General features: G+C 37.2%; 1 protein-coding gene across 6 annotated transcripts in view; it reads right to left on the bottom strand.

Moving 5' to 3' along the window:
- Nucleotides 1–17,231, bottom strand: part of UTRN (utrophin) — a 489,639-nt gene that overhangs the window by 267,205 nt on the left and 205,203 nt on the right. For all 6 annotated transcript variants that reach the window (XM_032873101.1, XM_032873103.1, XM_032873100.1 and 3 more), the window contains 4 exons: nt 14,879–15,070; nt 13,621–13,793; nt 4,505–4,655; nt 2,740–2,915 (listed from right to left, as the gene is read on the bottom strand). In XM_032873101.1, coding sequence (XP_032728992.1) covers nt 2,740–2,915; nt 4,505–4,655; nt 13,621–13,793; nt 14,879–15,070 — 692 coding nt within the window. The remainder of the gene's footprint in view (nt 1–2,739; nt 2,916–4,504; nt 4,656–13,620; nt 13,794–14,878; nt 15,071–17,231) is intronic.

The raw sequence follows: 17,231 nt of genomic DNA, 5'->3' as shown, positions 1-17,231 counted from the left end.
ATCCTAAAGAAATATTTGTGTATTTAACAGAGAGTAATACTTAGAAAGTATTCTAATGTTAAAAATGAATGAAAATCACTACAAAATCACAAGTTCACATTTTTAAGCATCCATCAAGAGAGAACACTGCTTCGAGATTAAAATCAATCAAGCAAGCAAGCAACGGTACTGTTAAAGACTGACAATACCAAAACAGGTAATTTACCCTCTATATCGAAGACTCATAAACTTAAGTAACAACTATGTAAGCACCCCAATAGTAGTAGTACTATAAACCTTGTATTTAAAAAAAAAAAAGTTGTAATTTGTATTTCCAGTGTTGCATAATCATGACTAACAATATTTTGAAAATATATCTATGAAGGAAACTAACATCAAAGTGTTTTCAAGAAGACATATTTGAGTCACACAAAATCTTCATCCGTAAACTAGCTAAATATAATCCACATTTTAAATGTTATCACTAAGAGTGAAAACAAGTTATAAATTTATGTTCAAACAGGAGATAACAATTGCTCATTAAGGAATAACAGCATGAGTTGATGAACTGTGCAAAAATTTAACTACAGGCACTCAATATAAAAACAAATTAAACTGTGTGCTATTCCTCAATGACTCTGATAACAGTACACATACATGCTCTTAAAATTGCAAGGTGGCCCCAATTTAAGATAAGTTACTACCTGAAATGAAGTTAAACATAAATTTATGAAAATAAATATTGCTTTAGTTAAAATATAAGATGTTGGAGAAGCAATTCATTATTCTTATCTCATCCCCAAGATGAGTAAAATATGTATTAGCTTCACCTTGTTAGTCCCGGGAGCAATAACTACCACATTCCACAGAGATCCATTTGAAAATCTTTAGAAGAATTTCTGCTATTATTGTTAAAACCATGCCAGCAGGTACATCTTTTTCCTTAAGAAGACCTGGGAGCTAGATGATTCTCAAGCTAGAAGGACTCTCCATGCAAACTCATTAGCATGGCACATAAAACCCGATGGGACCTCAGCTTCCAATCCCGTCCCTGGTCCCCTGAGCCGCCCTCGTGCCATGTAACTTTGCAGATCTCTCACATGGCCATGCTACTTCATACCTCCCACCTTTGCCTGTTCTACTCTTTTCCCCAGAAGGCCCTCCCTAGGATGACTTTATGGGAAATTGTTACAAGTCCTTCAAAACTCAGTTTTAGGATTCCTCCCGTGGGATGCTTAAATTCCACATCCCATCACCCCTGTCTCTGAGACAACACTGTATCTTCCTAATGATGTTCTCTTTAATCACACCATATCCTTTGTCCCTTTAAACATTTTCTTCATCTTAATTTCTGAGTTCCTAAGTCACACTTAAACCCCCCAAGGCTAAACACAAAGCTCAATTAATATTGATAAAATCAATTGGCAAAATTCAGCAATAACATGCTTAGAGAATAAGTTTTAGTTTAACATGCTATTGTAAGAACTAGATATTTTGAGTGTTTACTATGGATAGTCTGGGATACCCTTTTTACCAACATTGTCTCATTTAGTCCTCATAACACTTCTGAAAGGGTATCACCGTTCTTATTTACAGAGGAGGAAACTTGGCTGGAGAGCTCTGTGGTCTTGCTGAATCTGTTCAAGCACAGTATTTGAGAACCTAAGTTTGTGCCATCACTAACTTTCTGTGAGACTTGGACAAGCTACTTAAGATCTCTGCTCTGAGCCTCAGTTTCAAAAGCTATACAATGGGTGTAAGCCCCCCGGAGCAGCTGAGAGGATAAAATGAAACAATGTGTGCCAGGTGCCAAACGTGGTCTCTGCCACACAGCAACCTCTCAACCCAAATGCACAAACCATTATTTGCCTCTTACCAAAGCACACAGAACAACAGATGATGTGATTTTATAAAAAGCTGCCATAGGCCAAATATTCATAGTTCCATTTATGTAGAATATTTAAATTATAAAACTGGACTTGATAAAATATTAATTTGGTCTTTAACAAAACAGTAGCTTATCCCTAAATCCATACAGCATCTACAGAGTTAAAATTAGCGGGGGGGGGGGGGGGGAATGAGAGCCTTTTCAACCCAAAACTGCTATTAACCTCAAAAGAAGATTATTCATGGGGCGCCTGGGCGGCTCAGAGGGTTGAGCCTCTGACTTCAGCTCAGGTCATAATCACAGGGTCCTGGGGTCGAGCCCCACATCAGGTTCTCTGCTAGGCGGGGAGCCTGCTTCCCCCCCCACCTCTCTGCCTGCCTCTCTGCCTACTTGTGATCTCTCTCTGTCAAATAAATGAATAAAATCTTTAAAAAAAAAAAAAAAAAAGAACTACCGAGTAAGAGGGATTTCAGAGAAACACCCCAAGACCCAGTTAGGAAATGAATGAGTGAAAAGTCTGACCCTGAACCGAGATCTTCAGACTCCAAGTCCAGACTGCTCCCCATTGACTTCAAGTGCCCCCCACAGAGTCACCATATCATAATAAAACGTCAGAAATGAGAGGAATAAAGCTATCTTTCACACTGTAGGACATCTGAGTAGAAAAGTGACACTTTACAGGTAGCCTAAAAATATAGTAAGAGACAACATTTTAAAAAACATAGAACATCACACTGGTGGTCTTAACTGTCAGTACAACTCCTATCGTGATACCAGACAATGGAAGAGTTCTGAACTCATCTGACTGCATCTTAAAAGCTTCTGCCAGAAGCTCTTTACCCCCGTACCCTCAAGTTACACAGCTAAATCACCTTGGCCGCCGGTCCTTCACTTCTGCAAAGATCGCACTCCAGCGCTGGTTTAAACCTGCCAGCTTGTCTCTCAAGAAGCTTCCATCCGTGGGGGAGAGTTTCTGTAAAATCTCATCCCCGGTTCTGTTTAGGGCTGCAAAACTGGGCTGGTGGCTGCTGATGCCCTCTTCAAGTTCCTGTAACAGAGTACAACTCAAGATGAACTCCACTACTAAATGGAACTATGCAACAGATGCACAAAGGTCCTGTGGCACCAGATTAAGTGTTAGAGAAACAAAGTCTGGGAAGAACATTTTTTGTTCATGAAAAGGTCATTTTAAAACACTTTACCTACACCTCAATGAACACACTAAATGAAACCTATTTCGAACTCTAACCCCTTCTCATGAATACCATCAGGCAAAATACAATGGAAGAGGAGAGCCTAATAACTCAAATAACAGCTGTTCACATTGAAACCTAAGCATCAATTATGTTTGAGTAAAGTGGATTGTTTCTCTTCTTCCAAATATGTGCTTGAAAGCATTTCTAAATACATGTATATGTATACACCCTCCACATACCCTATGTCCCACCATATGTAAGTAAACCCCAATGTGTATTTGACTGAGACACTGTTTCATGACTCTGTAAATTTTTAAGCAACAAACTAAAAAGGGACATTTTAAAGTCAAATTTAAGCACTTATCTATAACTCTAAAAATAAAATTCATAAAAATTAACACGCTCATGAAAAAAATAAAAGAATTTTCTAACTCCTTGTGAACTTTCTACATAAAGTATATTTTAAAGACTTAATAAAAAATATCTTTAACAATGGTAAATTGACATTTTGCTTGCTTTTGATCTTTTTTTTTAGATTTTTAATTTATTTATTTGACAGAGAGAGATCACAAGTAGGCAGAGAGGCAGGCAGAGAGAGAGGGGGAAGAAGGCTCCTTGCTGAGCAGCTAGCCCGATGCGGGGCTCGATCCCAGGACCCTGGGATCATGACCTGAGCCAAAGGCAAGGCTTTAACGCACTGAGCCACCCAGGCGCCACTTGATCATTATTTTTAATCACCCAATATGAACATAACTGATTTAGTTATTGTGTTATATTTCCCAAAACTGTATTAGACTCACCTGACACAGCTGAAGAATAATTTACTTATAGGAGAATTATCAATTATACAAAGAAAAGTAAGATGCCTAGTGTTTAAGTACAGAAAACAGATGAGGTCTGCAAATATCCTTCTGTCCTTGAAAAAAGCTTGCATACAAAATTTAACAAATGTTATTCCAAACATAAAATCTTAAAAATTAACATTTTTTTACATTAACCACTGAAGAGCATGTTGTTTAATGTTTAAAGACTTTTATTTATTTATTTGACAGAGAGATCACAAGTAGGCAGAAAGGCAGGCAGAGAGAGAAGAGGAAGCAGGCTCCCTGCCGAGCAGAGAGCCCGATGCGGGCCTCGATCCCAAGACCCTGGGACCATGACCTGAGCAGAAGGCAGAGGCTTTAACCCACTGAGCCACCCAGGTGCCCGAAGAGCATGTTTAATGTAAATTTCTAAAGTCCTGAATAAAGACTCTAAATACTAGTGTTTCTTCAACTTCTGAACTTGAAAAGTAGAACTGGAACAAAAATTACAGATTATCCATGTATTCCTGAAAAGGTAACATATTTACCCCTTACTTTCAAAATTGGTCTGCAATGATGCACACTAAAGAAATATGGCACCTCTTGAGAGACCCCTATCTTCTTTTGAAAACACTCACCTGCTGGTGCCTGCTGGCTTTCTCCAAGTCCAGGCCACCATCGGGAGCAAAGGTTTCAGCCAATAACTCTTCAGCCTCTGTTATCCACTGTGTGAGGTCATTAAGGTCACAATGAAACTGTCTCCATTCTTCCATAGCCCTATCAAAATGACTAGAGGACAAGAAACAAAATAGGTTTCCAAAATTTCCAGGACCATCTAGAAGCAATTTTTCTAAAAAGGAAATTCAAATCTCATTTAAATGAAAAGCCCCAAAACAAATGCATTCACAGCTCACTGCTCTGTAAGACCAGTTTTCAAAGATTACAGTTCATGATTCCTCTTAGAGAAACAGGCACCATAGCAAGAGCAATCCCGCCCCTCTCTGTCTTAACATGCATGCACACATACGCAAACACACTGGGCAGGTAATGAAATTACCTTTCATTACCTGAAAAGACAGCCTGCCCCAGCTTGGAAAATCAAGATTGATTAGCTGCAGCCATGTTAACCTACCCAACTTTAAACACTTAACATGATAAATATATAAAATATGATTAATTACCCTATTTCCTTGGGGGGTGAGGTGTTTTACTTCCAGAATACTTCATTCCCAGCTAGAACAAAACCCAAAAGGCCAAAATACTTCAAAATCCCCTTCACTCCATTATCTCTGTATTATGGACTTCACTGCACCCCCTAAAATTCATATGTTGAAGCCCTAGTCCCTCGTGACTATATTTGGGGAAAGGGGGCCTTTAAAGAGCTAATTAAGGTTAAACAAGGTCATAAGAGTAGGGTCCTAATCCCATAAGACTGGTGTCCTAATAAGAAGAGAAATAGATATCAGAGATTGACATCTCTTTCTCTGCAATACCACAGAAGAAAGGCCACAGTGTGTAAGGACACAGGGAGAAGGTGACCATCTGCAAGCCAGGAAGAGAGGCCTCATTAGAAAATAACCCTGCCTGGGGCACCTGGGTGGCTCACTAAGTTAAGCGTCTGCATTCAGCTCATGTCATGATCTCTGGATCCTGGAATCAAGCCCCACTTCGGGTTCCTGCTCAGCATGGAGTCCTCCCTCTGCCTCCTCCCCACTGCTCACGATCTGTCTCTCTTTCAAGTAAATAAATAAAAATTTTAAAAATAAACAAACAAACAAACAAACCCTGCCAGCACCTTGACCATGGACTTCCAGCCTCCAGAACTAAGAGAAATCCGTTTGTTGTTTAAGCCACAATATCCATGTTATCTTATGTTGGCAGCCCTAGCTGGCTAACATGCTCTGTGTGGTGGCCAATCTGGAGTGTCCCCTCTATCTGGACACAGCACAGCATGAAAGCATTAGCCAATGAGACAAAGGGCTCTCAAGACTTTTATTTAAACCTAACTCCTTTAGAAATGAGATAATGCCAAACTCCACTGCTTGCCACACTTGGAACACATTAACTAAGTATACAATGAAAAATCTCTTTTGGATTTGGATCCTAACAAACTTCATCGTGCTTTTTTTTTTTTTTTTAAGAGTAGCGGTGCCAGAAGAGTGTTAGATGATATCCCTGAGATTTTGACAAGTTTAATAAAATTTTTATTTTGCATGATAAAAAGATAACATTCTTTTCAAAAAATAATAAAATAGTGCCTGGCATCACTAACTCCTAAAAACATTTCAATTTCCTTCTTCCATGAAAATAATTTTGAAAATTCAGTTAATATTTGTTGCGTACCCACAAGGAAGTAACAGTCTCTTGGGCACAACAAAAATAAGAGCACTTCCAACAAAACACTAAGAGAAGATACAGAGGCATCTTCATTACCTTTCATAAAATTATGAATTTTATGAAATAATGAAATTACCTTTCATTAAAATTATGCAATCACTAAATCACTAAAGAAATTCTAAACAAATTCTAATTTTTCAGATGTTGCAATAGAAAATGTTGCTAAAAAGTCTGCCTAAAAGGTCTGAAGACCTAGAGAATATAAACATTATATTTAGTAAAGATGAGTATCATTGTAACAGCATAAATTTCAAATAAATCTAAGCAGCATAGTTATGGATTAAATAGGAAAGATTTTTTTTTAAAGGAGGGAGGGAGATGCATGTGCAGGTAGGACTCACAAAGCCATCACCCCCTCTCTAACCCTGCCAGCTCACATGTGAGGCAGTACAGTATTGCAAAGGACTGTGGTCTTCCAGAGAGTCAGACTCGAAGTCCCAGCCTTACTGCATTCTAGCTTTAGATTTGTACTATAAACATATGAGTTTGCTATCTCTACTATTTCAACTGGCCTTACCATCTTGCCCACAAACTCATCTCACCATCGATGTACCCTGTTTCTGGCAATGGTACCACCACCTACTTAGGTCCTCAAGCCAAAGACTTGGGGCTCATTTTTTATTCCTCCTCCTTCCTTACTCCAACATCCCATGAATCAAATTTTACTGACTCAACTCTTTAATTCTCAGATTTTCCTTTAGTCTCCACTTCCACAGCCACTATCCTAACCAAATTATCATCATGCAACCAGTACAAACGGGTCCTCCCAGCTCTTAGTCTCGTCCTCTACCAATGTATTCTACAATCAGCAAACTGTCATTCCCTTGTTAAAATATTGTAATGGCTCCCTATACTTATGCATGGATTTTTCTTATAAATACTGCAAATATATTTCTTCTCCCTTATTTTCTTAGTAAAATTTTGTTTTCTTTAGCTTATTTTATTGTATGAATACCATCTATCATACATAGAACACATGAAATATATGTTAATAAATTATATTATCATTAAGGCTCTAGTCAGCAGTAAGCATTAATGGTTAAATTTTGGGGGAGCCAAAAGTTATACATAGACTTTTAACTACATTGCGGGGGAGGAGGTTAGTGATCCTATCCCCATGATGTTTGAGGGTCAGCTCTACTTAACTTGATACACAAGGTCCTTCTAATATAGTCTCTTCAGACATTTCTGGTTTCATCTTTCTGCTATGAGTTCTAGCTCTGCTGGACTATTTCCATTTCATCAACTGCACTATACTCTCTCTCTTATCTATGACTTTATGCATTCCCTCTATTCCTTCACCTGGGTAACCTCCAAGAAGATTCCCAAATCCTTCAAGGTGCCTAGCATGGTCTTCTGTATTGTCTCCATCAAAGCACTGTGCACTATATAGTAAATGCCTGTCTATATTTTTCTACTATACAAACTTGGACCCTGAGAGACAGACTACTATATCTACTTAGTACACCTGCCTTATAATCCTTTATAACTACTTACACGTAACGGTACGTGCCTTGAATTAGTCAGCATTCAATAAATACTGGTCAAACAGATGGTGCATGGACAGATGGATAGACAAGTATACAGGTGGATGGGCAAAGTCTTAAAATTGAATTTTGAACATTTTTTAAAAATGCGAAAAGCATAACTGATGAAATTAAGAAGGAAACTATTCTTTATCTTAAATTGGGGCCACCTTGCAATTTTAAGAGCATGGAATTCTGAGTAAGAATCAGAAACTGGGAAGGTAAAGAAAACAAAGAAAAATTTAATCAAGATTTTGTGAAATTAAAGAAAGAAATTTTTTTGAGCAATATATACTAAGTATAAGAAATTAGGCCACTGGGAAAACAAAGTTAAAAAGCTTCCAAGTTCAAGATGCGAGGTCTGAACTTTGTCCACGTAGCAGTGAAAGCCACCAAAGGAAGTAGAGAAGATCAATACCTGAGAAGACATTCTTAGGAGAGAAGATACATAAGGATCCAAGGATCCAAGATGAGAAGGAAGAAATAACTGGCTCAAAGAAAGGGAAGAAATTGGCCCAGGAAAAGGGGGCTCCATTATTTATCTAAGATGATTGTAAAATTACTTATTTGGAAAAATATGAAAACTAACACCATGCACCAGTGTAAACTAGGCATAAGGGAATTTTCAAAGAAAGTTGATCTCCTATATTTTCATGGTATTTATCATACTTTTACTATTGGCCAACAAAGTTTAAAAAGTTGCTTTTTTCCCCCATAGATTAATCTTCTCTTTTTTTGTTTCAAGTTTTCATTTAAATTCCAGTTAGTCAACATATAGTGTAATTAGTCATTGAGAGAAAGACAAATACCCTATGACTTCACTTTTATATGTGGAATTTAAGAAACAAAAGAGATGAACATAGGGGAAAGGGAAAAAAGAGAGAGAGAGAGCGGCAAACCATAAAATAAACTCTTAACTATAGAGAACAGAGGGGAGGTGTGGGAATGGGCTAAATGGGTGATGGGCATTAAAGAGGACACTTGCTGTGATGAGCACTGGGTATTGTATGTAAGTGATGAATCACTAAATTCTACTCCTGAAAAAGTTTTAAAAGTTTTATAGGCCAAATGGCACAAGGACCTGGTACAGACAAATGGACTTGGTGGTCACCCTCATGTGATTATAAGTGATAACTGAAACCATGAAAGTGCAGGACGCTTACCACTGCCTTGATGTTTTATGGAAAAAAAAAAAGAATACAAAAACTTCTCACTACTTGTGAAAGGTGGATAAACATGGATGGAGAAAAATAAAGATTATAATAGGTTACCAAAGTTGGGAAAGAAAAACAAAAATTAAGAATAAGAACATAATGCAACCAAATGCTGGGATAAAACAAACAAGACAACACTCTAGCAAATGCAATCAAGTTAACGAAGGAAACAAAATAATGAAAGCTATGACAAATAAGATTTCTAACATAAGAAAATACAGTTAAATATAGTTTGGTGCTTAAATTTTTGAAAATTCCCATGTTACCTTTTTAAAAGGTAAAATTTTTATAATCAAGAAAACAGCATAACTTCTGCCATCAGCACTACTAATCAACAATGTTCTTAAATTCTACCACATTGGCCAATGCAAATATACAAATTGGAAGATTTTTAAAAAGAGAAAAAGTTATCATTACATACAGTTGATGTCAATATACTACAAAGGTCAGGAAAATCAATTTTATACCACACATATGCATCACATAGACTACAGAAGAAAACTACCACATGCCAACTCTACAATAACAAACAAGAAAAGCACAAAACTACCAGAGGGGCAGGGATCTGCAGGAAATTTCCCCAGGGACAAAAGTGCTGACAGATGCCATTTTTCTCACCTTTGCCCAGCATAGATAGCCAAATGCTTCTGGGAGCAATTATGATACTCTTCATCCATTTACCTGGTTAGCTAGCACCACTTGCTCCATCCTGGCATTCCTATGCAGACCCACCCCACCCAACCATCTCACAAATAAGGGCAGGCATCCCTCCAAAGTGACTCCTGACCTGGGGGTAGAGGGAATAACCCCATATACCAAAGTGCCCATACTTAGTGCCCACGGCTGCTGGGCCTCTCAGCTGGCTGTGCAGAGAGCAAGTCCTGCCCATCCTTGCACCTGCAGCTGCAGCCATTGCAGCAGCTAACTGCAGACAGCCATACTAAGTGCTGGCCCCATCTACCAACAAACCCAAGGTGGTAGAGCCAGGTCTCTTAATAGCCAGAGGAGCAAACCCTGCCCAGTGGGCCCACAGCAGGCAAAGCAGATCATTGTAGCTAGCTGGGCTAAGGGCCAGCCTGACCCACCAGTGTGCCATAGTAATCATGGCTCAGCCACAACAGGAGGGCATATGCAGTAGTGCAGGATTGCCTTATAGGAAACCACACAAATCCACTACTTTCAAGACCAAGAGATATAAGTGACCTACCTAATACACGAAACAAACACAGAGAGTCAGACAAAATGAGGAAACAGAGGAATATGTCCTAAATGAAAGAACAAGACAGAATCATGGGCGGGGCAGGGGGGAAGGGCAAATAAAACAGATAAACAATAGCCATTATAAAGAGAGCAAAGTAATAGTCATAAAGATACTCACCAGACTTGAGAGAAGAATATTTGAACTCAGTGAGAACTTCAACAAAAAGACAGAAAATATTAAAAAAAAACCCAGCCAGGGTTAATGAATATAATAACTAAAATGAAAAATATACTGAAAGGAATCAACAAATTAGAGGATACAGAAGAATGGCTCAGGAATCTGGAAGCCAGGGTAATGGAAAGCAACCAAACTGAACAACAAGAAAAATAATGACAAAAATGAGAATACATTAGAGGGACTCTATAACATCATCCACTGTAATAATATTCATATTATAGGGATCCCAAAATGAGAAGATAAAGAGAAGGGAGCAGAAAATTATTTGACGAAATAATAGCTGAAAACATTCCTAATATTGGGAAGGAAACAGACACCAAGGTCTGGGAAGCACAGAGTCCCAAAAGGAAGTCCAGACCAAGACACAGAATAATTAAAATGGCAAAAACTAAAGATAAAGAGGGAATCTTAAAAGCAACAAGAAAAAATAAGCCATTATGCTAAAGGGAAATCCCACAAGGATATCAGCTGATTTTTCCACAGAAACTCTGCAGGTCAGAAGACAGCATGGTATATTCTAAGTGCTGAAAGGAAGAAACCTACAATCAATACTCTACCTGGCAAAGTCATTCAGAATTGAAGGAGAGACAGAATTTCCCAGACAAACAAAAGTTAAAGGAGTTCATCACCATTTGTCAAGTGCAAAGAAAAGGCCACAACCAGAAAAGTAAGAAAATCATGAAAAAAAAATTTTCCCCACTGGTAAAAGCAAACATATAGTTAAGACTTAAGTGTGAGACCTGAAATTTTTCACTGGTAAAAGCAAATACATAGTCAAGACTTAAATGTGAGACCTGAAACCATAAAACTACCCAAAGAAACACAGGCAGTAATCTCTTGGACACTGGCCATAAATATCCATATTTATGGATATGTCTCCTCAGGTAAGGCAGGAAAAAAAAAACCTAAAATAGACTACTGGAACCACACCAAAATAAAAAGCTTTTGCACAGTGAAGAAAATCATCAACAAAACAAAAAAGCAACCTACTGAATGGGAGAAAACATCTACAAATGATTTATCCATCAGGGATTATTACCCAAGATATATAAAGAATTTATACAATTCAATCCAAAAAAAACAAATAATCCCATTAAAAAGGAGAGAACCTGAATAGACATTCTTACAAAGAAGACATCCAGACGGCCAAAAGACACATGAAAAGTTGTTCAACATCACTAATCATGAGGGAAATGCATATCAAAACCACATGAGATATCATCTCATACCAGTCAGAATGTCTAGTATCAAAAGACAAGAAATAACAAGCATTGGAAAGAATGTCAAGAGAAGTGGCGCCTGGGTGGCTCAGTGGGTTAAAGCCTCTGCCTACGGCTCAGGTCATGATCCCAGGGTCCTGGGATCGAGCCCCACATCGCGCTCTCTGCTCAGCAGGGAGCCTGCTTCCCTTTCTCTCTCTGCCTGCCTCTCTGCCTGCTTGTGATCTCTGTCTGTCAAATAAATAAATAAAATCTTAAAAAAAAAAAAAAAAAAAAAGGAATGTGAAGAGAAGTGAACCCTCGTGCCCTGTTGGTGAGAATGTAAATTGGGGCAGTTACTATGGAAAACAGTATGGAGACTCCACCAAACTTAGAGACAGAAATATATGATCCAGGAATTCCACTACTGGATATTTACCCAAATGAAATGAAAACACTAATTTAAAAAGATATATGCACCCCTATGTTTTGTTGCAGCATGATTTATAACAGTCAAGGCATGGAAACAACCTATATGACCATCAGTAGATGAATAAAAATGATGTGAATAAAAATGATGTGATACACACACACACACACACAAAACAGAATTTTACTCAGCCACAAAAAAGAATGAGATCCTGATATTTGCAACAACACAGATGAATTGAGAGGGCACTATGTTAAGTGAAATAAGTCAGACAGAGGAAAGATAAACATTATATGATTTCACTATATGCAGAATCTAAAACACAAAACAGGGAAGCCTGGGTGGCTCAGTCGGTTAGGTGTCTGCCTTCACCTCAGGTCATGATCCCAGAGTCCTGGGATTGAGTCCTGTGTTGGGTTCCCTGCTCAGCTGGGGGCCTGCTTTTTCCTCTCCCTCTGCCCCTCCCTGGGCTCTTTCTCTCTCTCTTGCTGACTCTCTCAAATAAATAAAATATTTTTAAAAAGTTACTATGTTTTAACAAATTAGTCATCATCTAATAATCAAGTCTAACTAAGCAGAACTATGCATAAAGATATATGTAAAAAATATTGTCTAAAAATATACAGGGATGATTTTAAAAAGCCATACAAGGGAATACACCCAAAGACTATTAAAAATCATCTATTCAAGGACTATATACTCACTTGAAATGCAGCTAAAACAAAGAACAAGAACATACTGCTTAGTTTTTATATGTATGTCTCTTAACGTTTTCCAATACATTTTTCTGGTAACTTTCCTTTTACATCATACTTTATAATGGACTGTTTCACACCTTACTTGCCTTTCCACCACATACACAGCTACTGGCAAAAATCTTACCCGTTCTTATTTCTACTTACTAATAGGTCCGGTCAAAATCGAGAAAGAAGAAGGCTCAAAAACTTTAGACAGAAAATTATAAGAAAAAGGGTTTGGGGTTATACATGAATTCAAATTATCTGTAGCTATCCCTGTTCCTCACTTGCATTAACCATCAAGCATGTGAAGAAAGTGAGCATTAATGAAAATCTTTAAGTTTTTTTAAAGAAAATGAACACTATTTAGATCCTAAAGATTACAGGTGCTTCCTTTAATTATTAAGATATTATGTTGCAAAAGATCATCTATATGTGATGCAATTCCTCTTTCTTTAAGGAACCACACTCATCACAATTTATTAAACAAAGCCTAGGACAAGGATGTGAAATTTATTCTCATTAATCTTAGTGTACATATGACCTTTGTCATGGACCATGAACTTATAGGCCTTTTTTTTTTTAAGATTTTATTTATTCATTTGACAGAGAGAGATCACAAGTAGACAGAGAGGCAGGCAGAGAGAGAGGAAGGGAAGTAGGCTCCCCACTGAGCAGAGAGCCCGACTCGGGGCTCAATCCCGGGACCCTGAGATCATGACCTGAGCCGAAGGCAGAGGCTTAACCCACTGAGCCACCCAGGCACCCCAGGCCTTTTTAAGAAAAGTAAGTATTAATTTAATTTACACATACCCTTTACGATCATTGTACATTCTGTTAATTCTGTCCCATTTTGCATTCAGCTGAGTTAGTGTATCCCGGATCTGAATGGCTTCGGGTCCAGAAGCTCCGAGGATGACATCCGGCTGTGTTTCATGAATAACTGCAATCTGCTCCCCGAGTCTGTCCAGTTGATCTTTGACATTCTACAAATGTAGTATCGCACATGAACAAAATCCAGCAAAGACATAAGAAGAATGAAACCACAGAAGACCAAAAATTTATCTTGCATGACATTTATTTTAAATATAATGAGATATAATAATTGTTGCTCATCAAAACTGAAAACTTTAAAAAAGAATAATACCCTGTATTGGCCAAAGTGTGAGAAATGCTACCTAATACCCTAACGGCAGAAAAGGAAATCCTCACAGTTGCTCAAGGCAGTATTTGTAGAGGACATACAAAAAGCCTCAAGAGTATTCTGTAAAAGTAATAAAGTGAGGTTGGAATGATTTACATTTTCAAATATGTAGTAATACTAACTTAAATGACAGAAATGAGCTAGCAAACATCAAATCTATAGTGATTTATTGAAATTTATACATAAGTGCAAATTATATGAAAAAGCCTTGATAATATTTAATAGTCTTGTGAGTAACTACAAACTTCCAGATCTCTACTAATGCATAAGCAACACGCTACTCCATATCTCAAACACTGGCCTATCTTTACTTGTTATAGATGACAACATAAATGTTGATATTTTACATCAAACTCACAATCAAGTTTATAAGAAAGGAACATGGATCGTGCATGTGTTTGATTAAAGAAGTTTTTGATGTTGCCAAGAATGAACAACTGTGCATACTTAAAAATCCATGCCTACTCTTAAAAAATTCAAAATTTGATAATATTTCCTTGGTGAAATGAGCAAGGTTTATTATTTGCATCCATTATTAATTCTTTAGCACAAATTTTAAAAATTATAGGCCATCTACAAGGCACAAGGACAGATTCCTTGCTTTATTCTGCATTAACAGTAGCTACTCAAGGGCACCCGGGTGGCTCAGTGGGTTAAGCCTCTGCCTTCCGCTCAGGTCATGATCCCAGGGTCCTGGGATGGAGCCCCACATCAGGCTCTCTGCTCAGCAGGGGGCCTGCTTCCCTCTCTCTCTCTCTCTCTGCCTGCCTCTCTGCCTGCTTGTGATCTCTATCAGATAAATAAATAAAATCTTAAAAAAAAAAAAAAAAACCAGCAGCTACTCAAATGAGGTGCCTGGATATTTACCTTCAGAGAGTCTTCCTGAAAAGAGAAGTCTTCATAGGCGACAGTGGTTAGCTCGGGCGCACTGAGTGATAATTCAGCATCATCCATGGTAAGTAAAACTTTGTTAATCTCAACTAGATAATCTGTGGGGAGAGGTGGCAACTGAATTCCAGGAGCAAGCTGACCTGTTCTCCTTTGGTGATTAGAGGCTGCCTGTAAAAACAATAACAATAAGACACATCTCTTAAAATAGACCCACAATGAACAGCAGCAAATAGGAAAAAAACACAATACTATTTGGTGGAGCAATTCAGTACCATCAAAGGGGAAAAAAAAAAACGAGTTTTATGTTTTTATATTTTTGCCTGTATTGCTATAGAAACCCTTGACAATCTCTATACTCATTTTCTTTTGCAGCCTGCAGTTAAACAGTATAAATAAGTTAAAGCTTGACAGGGTTTTCTTTAAGAAGTGTGCCACCTAAACTCATTTAGCAAACAAGAAAATGTAACAACCCCTTCCTGAACTGTTGGGGGAATGAGAATATGCCATAAATCATAAAGTTCTGTAGGAAATAAAAAATTTTAATACCATTTTACTCTGTAAAATGTCATGATTAGATGAACTCTTCTGGGCTTCAGTTGCAGTTTATTAAATGTTCTATCTAGTACTTGCAAATAGCAAAGTGCATCATCTCGTGAATTAAGGTAGCTTCCATGATGCTTTCACTGTTTTCTCTATTAAACTTCTAAAAAAGGACAGAATTCTGAGAATTCAAAGATGGCAGTGAATAAATACATGTTCAATGAGGTAGTGTCCTGAAAATGGCTATGGTTACAATTCCTAAATGAAACCGAGACTCAAGACTAAAACCAGTAAGTCAACAACATGGTGCTGAATCTAGACATCTGCATTTATGTGTCTCCTAGAATGCGATGAAATGTGTTCACCTATTGCTGGATAGTATAGCAGGAGAGAAGCAAGCCAAAGATTTCCTGATTTTATCCACGTGATTATTTATACGGGACACTAATATTAATTTTATTATCCTGATGCCATGCCTTCAAATTTTAGTCAGAAAGCATTTCTGGATATTTACCTATATGTCCAAGAAGGTAAGTTATATTTTTAAAGCAAATATAAAAGAAATGGAAAGGTCTACAGGTATTGTAGATAGGAAGTTCCAAATTAAAAAAAAAAAAAAAAAAAGTCACATTCATGAAAGACCATCTTTCTCTATTCAGACTGTAAAGATAACCTAGGATTTCCTGAGCCTTCATAGTCTTACAGAGGCAGCAAGGCAGTTCAAAATTTAAACATGTGCTTTCTTTATTCCAAAAATAGATTTTATCCTAAGAGAGTGATCAATCAAAATGTCCTAGGAGAAGGAAAAAAAAAAAGTCCTCGAGATCCGACCCAGACTTTACTTCTGGATAATTTTATTTTTAAAGAATTCCGCTAGGACACAGAAATGCAAATATACCACAAGCTAATGCTAACATTCGATACTGTTACATGATGTTGCTCAAGTCATACACAACCTAAGTTCCAGATAAATAGATTAAAAAGTTAATTTTATCTGAACACTTAATTAAAACTTCCTGTTCTGTTTTTATCAAACCATAAGGAAAAACCAGGACTAAATAGAACTAAGTATCTCTGTGGAAAATAAGAACTTTTCAGATCCTAAGTAGGCTAGAAACACACACACACACATACACAAATACAGTCATTGTAGGGCTAAACAAAATTTTTAAATGGTTTTATGTTAAAGATAAAATAATTTGAAGATGAAAATCAACAAGATAATACTTAAGAGCAAATATGACAGGAGACCAATATCTTTATTTTATAAAGAGCTTACACATATTTTAAAAAGAGCAAACATACCCTCATAAACAAATGGGAAAAGGTCATTAAACACACATTTCAAGTAAGAAAATGAGTCCTAAAAACCAGTGGTTCTCAATTCTGATGGAACATCAGAATTACTTAGAATGTTTGCTTGTTTGTTTAAAGAGTGTTCACAGATAAGCCCAACCTAAGAGATTTTGATTTAACTGGTTTGTAAGTTAGATTTTTTTTTTTAAGTTCCCCAAGAGATTCTAATGTTCATAGATAAGAAACAGTTTTTAAAAAACTGCAAGTCTGAAGAAGCATATGGGCTAAGGACAAAATAAGGACAAAAACTTTTTAAGCATTTTAAGAACATTTTAATTACAATAACTAATGCTAGTGAACCCAAAATGAATTGTGCCTGTTGTAGTGTATATTAGTACCCTTAAAAAACAAATTTATGCATTTGTTAAAAGTCCAAGAATCATTTCCATTTTGGACCAGTAATAATTTATGATTTCGGACCCAAAGATAAAAA

This window comes from Lontra canadensis, unplaced genomic scaffold, assembly GCF_010015895.1.
Source record: "Lontra canadensis isolate GAN:19392208 unplaced genomic scaffold, GSC_riverotter_1.0 scaffold47, whole genome shotgun sequence".
NCBI classification, from domain to species: Eukaryota; Metazoa; Chordata; class Mammalia; order Carnivora; family Mustelidae; genus Lontra; species Lontra canadensis.
This window is presented reverse-complemented; position numbering and strand designations above follow the sequence as displayed.